The sequence below is a fragment of the Telmatherina bonti genome (genome assembly GCF_933228915.1).
Source record: "Telmatherina bonti genome assembly, chromosome: 2".
NCBI classification, from domain to species: Eukaryota; Metazoa; Chordata; class Actinopteri; order Atheriniformes; family Telmatherinidae; genus Telmatherina; species Telmatherina bonti.
Genome location: NC_136620.1, coordinates 30,646,240 through 30,659,388, shown reverse-complemented (window position 1 = coordinate 30,659,388; position 13,149 = coordinate 30,646,240). Strand labels below are relative to the sequence as shown.

The window sequence follows — 13,149 nt, the reverse complement described above, 5'->3', positions numbered from 1 at the left end:
AGTTGCTGTAACTGTTGTTTCTAAACAAACAACTTATGTACAAATACTGATTACAAAAGCAAATTCGTATGGCGAGGACCCTAATAACAGTAATAATAATAATTCTTAAGTTTATTAATCCATTAAATGTGGTAAAATACAAGCTAAACTCATTATGAGTTAATTAATGCTTCATTGAAGACCTCCTGCAGTGCAACTTTGTCTGTCATGTTTGGTTGGCACCAAGACATTATTTTCTGCTGCTAGGAGATAAGATGTTTACATGCAGGCCAAAGGTTGTAATAAATTTGTGTAAGACATTCTTAAAGTTGAGTTTTAAAAAGAGGACAGCCAAACTTAGATCAGTCCTCACATGTCCGTGTTGTTGCTTGTAAGGACACGTGGAGAGTCAAAGGAGTCCAGCTTCTGCTGAGAAGAAAGTTTATACTCATATCAGTTGCTTGACATAACCTGATCATCACCTAATTTCCAAAAAAGTAAGACTCAGTTTATATAACTTTGCCCGCATTTCACTGCAGTATTTCATTACAGGTTGGTAATTAACCTGCATGTAATCTTACATGACTCAAGTTTCCTAGTTGCCCTTGCAGGCATACAGTTTCTAGTTGTGAAACTGAACCAGAAAAACAGCTTTCAGTTAAAATATGGGAAATGATCACTTCAATGACTTCTAACTTGGCCCCTCTCTTTTGTCCTCCGCAATAACTCTCATTAATCAGGAAATAGCTTAACCATAATGTCTTTACAGGAAAAGACTGCATGCAAAGAACCAAAAATGAAAAAAAAGGATAACTATTTCACATCTGTTATTCATCCCAAATAGGGCTCCAGTAAAGTTTCTGGGATACTGGTGATTGGTGTTGGGAGGATTTTAACATTCACCATCACAGCAAGAACAAGAAATGAGAACAAATTAGAAAACAAGGAAGTATAATCCAGAATTTACAATACTAAAAGATTTTATGAAGATTTTTCTCTGTTATTCCAGAGAAAGATTTTATTGTGGCACATCAACTATTTTATATGTTTTAACTTCACAGGTAATCAGGTCCATGCTTATATGCTCTGAGCTGTGAAAAACAAGCTGCGTATATGTTCTTGGTAAGTAACCAGCTCCTTATTATCAACATGTCTGCTTATTTGCAACTCAGTTTAACATGCTTTTGGAAGCCTTTTGAATTGAACTGGTTGCATATGTGTTTATAAATAATTGCAGTTACAGGGATTCATCTGCAGAACTGGACTCTGTGCTGTCAAGGTTTTGTGACTACATGGTAATTTTCCTGGTGTAGAATAATCTGGGCATTGGTCTAAGACGGATGTGTCCTTTTACTGTCTAATATAAAGTAAATGGAGAACACCTGCGTCCTCGGAAGCAGCAGCTGTTCTACATGTAAAATGTAAATGAAAAGAGTGGAATAACATTGTTTTCTTTTTCTTTTTAAATAACCTGACTTTAAAGATGCAGTGTGGGAAAAAAAATCTAAAGATATCTATCCCTTTATTATCTTAAAATAAGGCATTTCTTTCTTTATGAAATGGCTTATTTTATTTTAATTTTCTATAAGAGGCTATGATGTCTCTAAATGATGCATGGATTGTATTTATGTAGCACTTTTACGAACATACATGTAACAGTCACTCATTCACACACACACACACACACACACACACACACACACCCCAATAGATACATTGGGGGGCAATGCAAGGTTCAGTGCCTTGCCCAAGGACACTCAATCCACCAACTCTCCATCAACTGCTTCTCCCCCTGAGCTACAGCCGGCCTACAAACAATCAGTTCTGTATATAAAGTCTGAATTTTGAAACTGCAGCACTAGCTCTGTTTGACAGGTGGAAGAGCACCATTAGGGATAAGTAACACCTTAAAAGGCACAGACGAGAAGAAAAAACAGTTTTGAAACAGTTTCTTGCAACCACTGGATCCATTTGCAGATGTTCTTGTCAGTATAAATTTTGTCCACTGATGGCTACCGTCCATTCACAACCATGCTTGGCATTTGACATAATTTCTGTGTCCATATTTTAAAGTAGACATCAGTAAATTTTACAAACTGCATTTAAATGTAATACAGCAGAAAAAAAGAATGCAACTTCCACTAGATATATTTTGTACTAGATAATTTTTGTACTTGTTTAGACTCAAAACAAGTATAAAGTACTTATCTGTATGACTTGTCTATAGTTACCACAGGCTTCAATGGAGGTTGCACACCACAGAGTTTACAGATTTGCAACAAATAAACAGTGCAGATGAAGACTAACATCACCATCTTGACTGCATCAAAAACAGCTGCACAATTGCAGATGTTCCTCAACAAACTCAAACAAAGATGTTGATCACACTGCAGGTTGCATATCTTTTTACATAGACATACTATTCCTCTCTGAGAATGTGTGCAACCTCTATAAGTTGTAGGGCTGAGGGTGGAGTGCTTTGAGTACTGAAACTGCTGTTGTCCTGTTTTTATGTTTTGCATTTTTGAATTACCACAAGTCTTTAGTCCCTGTAATTTTGGCCTATTTGGGATACATCTCTGCTGTAAGTGGCAAACTACCTAAAAACCAGAATCATAAATAAAACGTCAGAATTGTAAGCCTATACAAAGCCTCACACTAATCTGTTGGTTTCCTTATATGGGCTATTATGAATTGGCTTTCATTATGTTTTTTTTCTCTGTCTGTAAAGTGTCTTGAGATGGCATTGCTGTGATTTGACGCTATATAAATAAAGTTGAATTGAATTGAATTGAAAAATTCCTGTAGCAAAGAATTTAAAGCAAAGCTTTAATTAAGATAATTACAGTTATTCATGTGTTAAGATTGTACAGCCATCTATAAGAGAAACAATTGCATGATAAAGCATGAAGTAGCATTAAGACACTGCAGAGCAGTTAACTTCATCTGTTCACTCAGCAGATTTGATTGCTCTTTTTGCAAGGGATGTATTTTAGTTTGTGACATTTTGACTGTCAGCATTTGGCTTGTTGTATGCTGATAATTCGCAGTGAAATGCCGACTAATTGGGTACCGCATCCAAACGTCTCTCACTGGAGGCTGTCCAGAGTTAAGATCATTTCATACAACTGAGGAAATAATTCATTTGCAAATCTGCTGTGCAGAGCACAATATATAAAGTACATGTGACCCTTCAGGTTCTGACAGCACTCGCAGCTCTCCTCATCAGTCAATATTCTCAGTTTTAGCAGAAACATCTCTACCTTTTAGACAACGATACAACAATACAAGGTAAGTCATCCTAGCTCATCTATAAAGTCTTGTTAAATGTGTTCAGCTGTGATGTTTCAGTTTCAACCCTATTTACATACTGTGAATGCATGCAAATGAACAGGGATCTGCACTCTGTGGGAATCTTCCTACACAAACAGCATAGCACAGGAGTTCAGGCAATACATTTTCCTCACATCAAAGCCAAATTTTAGGTGAGAAAAAAAATTAAGTGTATCAAAATTGGTACTGTCATACATTTTTTTCTTCTTTTTTCTAATTTAAGCCCCTTTCCAAAGCTACCATGTTGCCTCATGAGCACCGACGCAGCTTGACTTTGAATTAACAAGCCCCTGGACCTCTACTGGGAAGCTAAGACATCATTCATCTAAAGGACATTTGGAGTTCTGATGGTGAAGATGGTAAATGTGTGTTCATCCAAAATGTCAGCTAGGATAAGTGTGAAGGCCATTACATTTTCACACCCTTTTTAGACACATCAGCCATTATTAACCCGGAAGAAACCACTCTACTCAGAGTGTTAATGTTTGATCAAAGCCTGTAAATGTGCTACAATAGCTGTCTTACTATGTAACATGGCATGCCCAAACCCCCATCCAGCCTTTGGGAGTATTTTAAACTAAAATGTTGAAAAAAGGATTATGATCTAGCTACTTTTAACATGTATTCAACATATAAGCTTTTAATAGTGAACAGTGTTTACGACTGGAGACGTGTCTCCGACCAGTTTACTCATAAAAACAGGAGTTGTTTTGTGTCGGGGAAGTTTTTCAAACTGGGCTTGTTGGAGCTTTTGGTGTTAACATTTTCTTTATCAAATCGCCGACTGGTCTAGCCATGGGATGTATATTAAAATGGACAATAAACGACCAAACAGAGAGCGTCTCTGTCTATGATTATGTAAAATAAAAGTGGTTTACGTGTGTAACACATTCTTTGACACCAGCTGAGATGGACTAGGGGAATGATGGGGAAAACATTATGCAAAATTCTGACAAGCTTTCAGGGGCCATTACAAACCACTTACCGTATTTATACCATAAAATATTCAGGCAGCACTTTACACAGTATGCACATTTTGAAATAAATGCAACCAAACCAAAGTCAAGACAAGCTTGACGAACTCAGATGCCTGCCTGTATAATCAGAGGATGTGCCATTAAATCTGATTTGGTCTGATTAAGAGGGAATACACGCCTTGTTTTTGGTTGGGGTCAGATGCAGGTTAAAACAGAGATTGTGACAAAGAACACACTGCACTTTGTTTCTTAGATGTTGTTTGTAGAAGTTTTTTTTTCTTGTCTTTCCTTGCCAATGCTGGCAAGGACAGTGGAGGAATTGTTTTAGTCTCTGTGTATAGAAGGTGTCCTGGTTTTTTAGCCTCATCCTGTAATTCTGACAGTGTGAGTCTGAAAGCTTCCTTCCTGTCTGGGAAATGACACACTAATGGCCTGCTCTCCCCTCCTCTCCAGTCCTGTATCACAGCTGTCTAATGAGAGCATCAGTGCGTAAGTGGCCACTAATGATGGATGCCTTCATTTTTATCAGCTGCAAGCAACTGGCAAAAGTAGTCCTCAGGAAATTACCGTTTTGTTGTGCTGAATTGAAACATCGGTCTTTGTCTGCATAATCTAAACATAGGATATTGTTCTGGATCTTTTAGTCATAGCTTTTAAAAACTGTAATTCAATATATTTAGTATAGATGTTACTGTTTAATAGACATAAAGTGGCTTAAAAACTCTTTTGTTGGTTAGTTTGTGTTGGAACTGGTTTCTTATGCAGAATTTGGACGAATTGCACCAGAAGTTAGTTTATGATGTTTTGTAGTTAAACATGTGCATAGCAAATGACATGCCCGTCAGCTTTGGGTTTGCTGGGTTACTATGTGTTCATTTCAATGTTATAAACCTGCTACTTGCTATCATGCTAGAATTTAGCTTAAATCATCACTGCATGTAAGTGTTGGCTAAGTTGTGATAAATTCAATGTATAATGTAAAATGGGACTGATGGTGTTACATAAGCATATTATCAGAAAACTGTCTCCTCACCAATTCCTCTGACAACGAACCAGTTCTTGTTCACAATGCAGCTTTTAGAGCTTTATTCAAGTGGCAGAAATAGCTTAGGCAGGTTTACTTTCACCAATCTTCAAGAAGCTTTATTGTAGTCACATGGAATGTTTCTATATTTCATTTCATTCTAGCCTTTAATACATAAAGTGGTAGAATTCTTCTCATATTTACTGCCTTTATCTGAGAGTATGTATTTTAAGGTTAAGAAGCCATCAAGTTTTCATTAGACCTAAAGGAAATTCAGAACTGGAAGGACATCACTGTAAATGAATGATTTTCATGAGCACTGCCAGATGACAAATGCAGTGTTTGATGCTTTAAATGATTATATTTGAGGGGGAAATTATTGTTACATCACTGAGTAATAGCCAAGATATCAGATAGCCATATTGGTATATGACTATCTGGCCATCTGTAAGGCATATAACAAAGTCTGAGATTTACTCTTCAATTTATATTGAATTGAGCTGTATTATTTAGCATCAATAAACTGATGCACAAATCTTCAGTGCCACACAAGTCAACAGAAAGCCTTTTTGGCTTACACTGGAGAAGTCGAAGGGAGACATGAACCTTCAGAATAAAACAGATGAATGAGCAGAAAGAAATAATTAAAGTGGGAAAATAGCAGCAGACAATAAGAAATACTAGTTCTAAGGGTTGGAAAGGATCAAATTACTTCTATGAAGTTTTTGGCATCAATGACCAAGCATCCTTTTTAAAAATAATCATACAAAATGATGATTCACAAGGCATCACTGTTGTTTCTTTTTATTCTGTACAATTGTAGCCATATTGGCATTTTTCTTCTTAAAGAATGTATGTTAGATTATATTTAATTTTTATACGTCTGTGCACTCCATCACAGTCAAGACAAAACATCATTAACAGTGAAGTTAAAATTGCTTTTTTATCCCATTGTTGGGCAAAAACCTGTTAGGATGATAAACTGCTCCTGATATATCATATAAAGAACTTAGGCATCAGATTTATTTTCATGAGAACAACCAATCTAAATATTGTAATTGTATCTCGGTGTTAAAATGAGCTGAACTTGAACAGGAATATGATACATTATTTTGATGTGCGTAGCATCGCCTCAGTTCTTTTCCACCCTTCTCCTTTTTAAAGCTGTATGTTTGAGGTGGAAATGCAAATCGAGCGTTACTTTAAATATGGAAAGCCATCCAGTGTCGTTCACCAAGAGGATAGTTTTCAGTTTATCATGGCTTGGGAACAGGGAAATGTGGAATTATCACACACATAAAGTGAGTGTAAGTTAAGTCTGTAAGAAGATTTATTTGCATAAGCACACACGGGTGAAGAAACAGCCTTTGATGAAAAGACCTCGTTGAGTCTCGAAAACATGAGTGCTATATAGCAACAACTATTTCATTTGTTCTTATTCTCCAAATTCTCCATATGGAAAAATGAGACTTTTGTTACATTAATAAGATGTATTTAATTAATTTTGCTATAAAAAAAAAACACTGGTGAATAGAAATGCATCCCCTAATTGCGTTTAACTGCATGCATGCGAGATAAAGAATGCTTGCTTCATTAAATCTTTTAGATTTCACTAAATGATATTTAATTCTGCATCATTTGCTGGATAAACATTTAAAATGTTGGATGCAGCGATAACAGCTTTGCAGCCTTCTATTGACTAAATGGGAGGTCTTTTACACTAATTTATAGAAAAATAAAGGGATCAGTAAAAGAAATCAGTTATATATGAGACAATTAATTTAAATAAGCATACCAGACTTCAGACTGACATTTCACTCACTTACAGTCATTTTCATGTTTCCAAAGAGGCACATTTGACTCAAACTTTAGTGTGACACGGTGTTAGCAGTTTAACTGGCAGTCATGAGGAAAGTTCACATGAGTGAAATAAATATTTCAAAAACATCCAACACCCTTGAGCCATTGTAAAAAAAAAAAAAAAAATTACTTGTGAAAATGACACCCCCCTCCACACACACACACACCACCCCCATTTCAACACTAAATTGTGTTGGGATTTCCTAGTTCTTAATTTATGCTATTGAATGGGTTGTGCTAGGTGGGGGTTGGGGTGGGGATGGGGTCCTCAGCAGTGTTATATCTCTTTGCATCTTGGATGGCTGCAGAAACATCATGCTTCTGCACTGAATTTCACATAAATGTGTCGATAAAGGTCACCGCTGCCACCAGCCTGGAGCATGCAAGGACTTGTTTTTTCAGACCATTAAAAGGCATCGTGACTTAATAATGAGCTTCCATGCTCTTAATTATTATATTTTCCCCACTAAGTGATTAACAGGGTTTTTATTTTAAGACCACATGTAGTTTGTGTTTTAAATCCTATGAATAAATTATTTATGATATTATATTTTATATGATCATACCATATTACTTTTATAGTACAGCATGCATATGTTTAGGGTTATTTTAAAAGTTCAAGCATTATTAATTATTGCTTCATTTTAATTAGTGATTTTTGTATCCAACTTAACTTCTCTCAAAATGTATAATTGGCGCCGAGCACTACTCTTCTCATCAGTATACCCAGTAACTGCACCTACAGACAATGCAACAATTAGCAAAGATAAATGATAATTACAGGCACAGATAATTGCATCCTCCTCTCTAATGATGTGATGATGCACTGAACATTTGCAGTGAAAAACCTTGTAGGTCAATGTTTTACTAAAATAATAGTGGAACTAGCAGCTGGATATATATTTATATGAATTCTACCTCAAGTCGAAGAGAGAGAGGAAACGATGTGGTGTGTATAGCTTTCTGTGATCTGGTTTCACTGCTGCATCTAAAAAAAAGAGGCGTCTGTCTCTGTAAAGTCTGTCACTGTCGAAACGGTATGAAAGCAAAACTGATTTTCACAGTGTGTTTAAATGTTATATTCACTTAAGAGCAGGTTCAGTGGGGACTTCATACAGCAATGTTCATCCGAAAGCAGGTTAGAAAGCAGGAAATTGTAGGACACAAGGGAGTACGCTGGATAAGATAAAGACACATTACACACACATCAGCATATTTCCAGTACTTGAAATTTGCTGACTTTCAATTCATCCTGACTTTTCCTATACCAACCCATTACTGTTACCTACCAACGCCATTTCTCATCTCAACTTCAGCTTAATTTAGCTAAACCATAAACCATGTAATCTTCATAGAATTAACTTATCTATGCTAAAAATGTGCTTTTTGTCCCTACAAGGAAGTCAATGTGACTGTGTTTAAGGATTTGTCCCTGTACAACACACACATACACGTACACACACACACACAAAGAGGAAAGCTGGTGCTGCAGCCTGTTCAGCCAATCCGTTTCCTCTCTTCTATCTCTGCTATTTTTTCTCACCAGAAGAAACAAGAAAAGATGTGGAAGACGTTTACATTTATTAAACTCTACTGCCCCCTTGTGGTTGGTTTGGATTATACCAGACCACATTAAATACAATCACCTCTACTTGAAGTTAAATAAATAAATAAATAAATGTGACTTATTTTTCACTGTTTATTCATATTCTGTATTGAAACATTTCCTTACTTGGACTTGCCAGTTAATAAATGAGTTTTTATTTGAAGGGGATCGTAGTTTAATTAAATTCAGCTTTGCACTACCCAGTCTTAAAACAAAGCACATAAAAAAAAAACCAAACATTACCGGAACTTTTTGAGGTAAATTGCTTTCTTTAGGATTACAGTTTAAATGCAATTTCCTTTAAAGCGTCACAAACAAATCTAAAATGTAAACTAAAACTGTGGCCGCAGCCTTTAAAATGCTTTACAAAGGTGTTTGACCTTATTTCACTGTAAATCTCAAAATGGAGAGGTCGACATTATCTCAGTGTTGTCAGTTAAACTCATTTTTGTTATTCGATGTGTGTGGTGCAGCCTTGTCTTAACTTATTTACTGCTTTTTCCGTACTACTTTTGCAAAAACATTTTCCAGGAATTGGCAGCAGATTAGAGAGTTTCATTTTAGGTCAGTTTTAATCTAAAAATTGACTCTTTCTTAATAGCAGCAAGTCATACTGGTATTCTGCTGCTGGTATACAACCCAAAGACCAAGGTGGTCTACTTTAATTCTGACAGTCTGTTTGATTAAAAGTTATTTTTATGTTTTTTTTAAAAACACAAAACCTTTGAAAAACCTTGTCATGTAAGTTTTGTTCTTGGTTCCTCTATTGTCTTTAAAAACTTGAAACTTTGTACTTCTGCACACTGTTAATTTGGAACATGGTGGCATAGACAGAAATCACCTTCTTGGTCGAGTTCTTTTAATCAAATATTTACCAGGGGATGGTAATTTATGCTATTTTGTGTTGGTTGTATGACAGAATGGTTGTTCCTCCTGCCTCCCAACAAGAAAGTCACTGGTTTGAGCCTTTGCTGGTCAGAGGTTAAACAGAGGACTTTATGTGTGGATTTTACACATTTTCCCATGTTTGCATGGATTCTCTCCTACAGTACTCTGACTTCTGACCAAAAACATGCATATCTGGATTAGTTTAAAAAAAAAAAATCACTAGATTGAGTAGTTTTATCAAATCAAAATTTTATTTATGTAGCACTGTTCATTTAAAGAGCAGTGCAAAGTGGCTTACATAACAAAAATCAAAAGCAAATGTCAAGAAAAAAAAAACAAAAAAACATGAAACCAAGTCTTCACATTCCAAAACATAACATGCAAAACATATGACACCCTAATATCTAATATCATTTCCTCTCCCACACTAACACAGGTGACTCAACACAAATGGAAAACACTACGAAATTAAAGAAAAAAAGAGAGCTTAAATAATCTTTGAAAATAATAATAATAATTATAACAATAAATATCAATAAATAATAATAAAGAATCAATAAACGGGTGAAGGTCTTGTAGGTTAAATGATAAAATGGTTACAAAAAGCTTATTTAGTTTACAAGTTACAGCTGCAAAAGACAGACATTTAATTTAAGCTTAATTAAACAAATTTTTTTTAAATGTTTTTATGACGCATCTGAGGCTGTAAAAGGCATTTTCTGCAGGTGCAGTCTTCACACAACATTAACTCAATCTGAAACCCTGCAGCATTGTGTTATGGGCTGCTGTTTGTAAGCATTGAGCTGTTTCCAGTCAGATGATGGGAGGCAGCTACATTTCTCTCTTAAAATGAAATCTGTAAATACCAACAGCAGAAAACCACAAACACTACTCATTACAGTAAAGAATGGATAAAATGAGCTCAAATAAAAAGTTAAAAAACAAACAAACAAACAAACAAAAAAAACCCTCCAAATGATTCTTCTCTTCTGGGGCAGCGTTGCAGAACAGAGCACGTTTAGACTTGATACTAATACTGGTTTTCCTCCTCCCCTCCCATCTGTTGTGGGGCTCGCCGCAGTCAGCAGTGCGCGAGCGGGAGACCACGTGGCATGATTAAACGATCACTGTGGGTTGTAGTTGTGGGTGCTTTGGTTTCCACGCCCACCTGTCTGGAGGATAATAACTGCCTGGAAAGGTGAAACAGCAGCAGACTCTTCCTCCTCTCCTCTAATGGAGAAGCTCAACACAAGCGTGACACTGAAAATGGAGGCCAACATTGTTGTCCTGGGCACCGAGAGCGTTGGGAAATCAGGTAAAAATCCCTTTTTATTTTGGAAGTCAAAGTTTCGCAGAAGCCTGTGTGATGTGTCACGTGGTTGATAAAAAAGATGGTTGTTTTTCAGCGCTGACTGTTCGCCTCTTAACCCGCAGATTCATTGGAGAATACGGAGACATTGGTAGGTGTTAAGTTCTTCCATCCATCCTTCAGTTCTACCTTTTTAATCAATGTATCTGATCCTGAACTTCATTTTTTTTTTGTCTTGCAGAATCCATCTACAGTCACAGTTTTATGGTAAACGGAAGGGAGATGACTTTTAATATTTGGGACTCGCCTTATTCTGAGGTATTAAGATGCTCTTTTTAATTTCAAACCCAAACAAAGTTGCTTCCTGTTTTATTTGACCACATGCCCAGATGTTGTCATAGTAAAAAATAAAAGACAAAGCAGGATGTAAGGAATTGAAATCAAACTGTATATTCTGTGAACTAAAATATTACATGAATATATTTAGTAACTTGCTGTTGTATGATCGCAATATCTGCTTTCTCAGGATTTATCTACAGAGATGTCACTCTTTCAGAAGAAGGTCCAGTGGGCAGATGGTTACGTTCTGGTTTACAGCATCTGTGACAGGGCCAGTTTCAACACCATCTGCAGACTCATCCAGACCATCAAGTCCACCAAAGACTACCTGAGTTCATACAAAGTGCCCATAGTGATAGTGGGTAACAAAGGAGACCTGCACCACAGACGGACTGTTCTGGGTGAGGAGGGCCGGCTGCTTGCTCTCAACACAGGCTGCCTCTTCTACGAGGTGTCAGCAGCAGAGGACTATCACAGCGTGCTGCCGGTGTTTCACGGCCTGATGGATAGGATGAAGGACGCCAAGCTGACCTCAAAGAGACATTTGAGGTTCCGGTTCATTGTGAAAAGCATGTCTGCGGTGTTTGCCAGGAGACGGACAGACTCGCTCTAGTAAGGCTGTGACAGAGGGGGGAAAAAGAGGTCGTGGATTGTTTGTATTCTACTGGATGGATATCCGAATCTTTGTGGAAAGCGCCACAGATGGACCTGCTTTCAAGAACGGAAGAATTCTGGAGAAGGGGAAAAAAAAAAGCCATTAAGCTTCAAAACACTTGAACACAAACAGTTTTATAAGGGTTGCATGAGACTCTAAAAGCACTTAAAGCTCCACAAGACTGTTGGAAATCAAATTCCTTAAACAGAGACTTCACATCTAATAAAGTACAGTTTACAGAAGGATGCTTTGTGTTTTCTGCACACAGTGAAAGCAGCTTTTATTTAAGATGTGTCAGAGATATTGTATTAAGTGTGAAAAGCTTTTTGAACCACTATAATTTAAAACCTGACAATGCAGAAGATAGAAAACGACCAATACCTCTTTGGTTGTCATGCAAAAGAGAAAACTATTCATTAAAACTCTAAATGATGTCCTGGAAGTAGTCTGTCGATTTTTATAGTTGTAAAGTCCTCTGTTGTTGTGTGAGAGTGTTTGTTTTAGAAAACAGAACAGAAGAGCCCAGCTGTGAGTTCATGCCCAGCAGAGTCACAGCAAAAGCGACTGAAAAGTGTCCTTAAACCTCTAAATGAGCTTGAACGCATGAGTGAAACCCACTTTATTTTTAATTGGAGCAAAAAAAAAAAAAAAAGAGATGAGTGTCTCCTGGGTGTATGAGGTTTTCTGCCTTCACTTTGATGTATGTCATCCAAAATAAAACTAATTTTCTGAAACTTTATGGCTTTTACTGTATTCAATCAAAGTTATATTTATGGAAAAAATGTCCAGTTTTGTGACTGTGTACCTGATCTCTGCTTGATCATAACTTATGAGGAGTAATATTTACTATTTTGCAAGAAAGAAAGTTGAAAGAGATATAATTCTTTCTGCTTGTAATATTCTACCACAGTCTCCTGATCATAAGAGCTTTAGTCTCTTGCTTATGATCGCGTGTACCACATAAAAGTCCATATAATCTTAGTTTTGTGTTGACTTTCTTTTTTTTATGAGGAATTATTGTTACATGTAGTGTGACTGTGCAAATGACTAACTACTAGCAATAAATAACAAACAAATGACCCTAAATAGATATATAACAACACTGGTCATCCACAGAGGTTATGATGCTTTAAAACAAGGCAATTTTTCTTTAACACAGTTTCATTTCACATCCAGTTT

The 13,149-nt window shown here is 36.5% G+C and overlaps 1 protein-coding gene across 1 annotated transcript; it reads left to right on the top strand.

Annotated features, from left to right (window-relative positions):
• Positions 1-10,933: 10,933 nt before the first annotated feature.
• Positions 10,934-11,928, top strand: LOC306767718 (ras-related and estrogen-regulated growth inhibitor-like protein; the record flags this gene model as incomplete). The annotated part of the gene is made up of 4 exons (XM_079255809.1): positions 10,934-10,982; positions 11,074-11,127; positions 11,218-11,294; positions 11,503-11,928. The coding sequence occupies 4 exons, from the start codon at positions 10,934-10,936 to the stop codon at positions 11,926-11,928; spliced, it is 606 nt and encodes a 201-aa protein (XP_079111935.1).
• Positions 11,929-13,149: the final 1,221 nt, after the last annotated feature.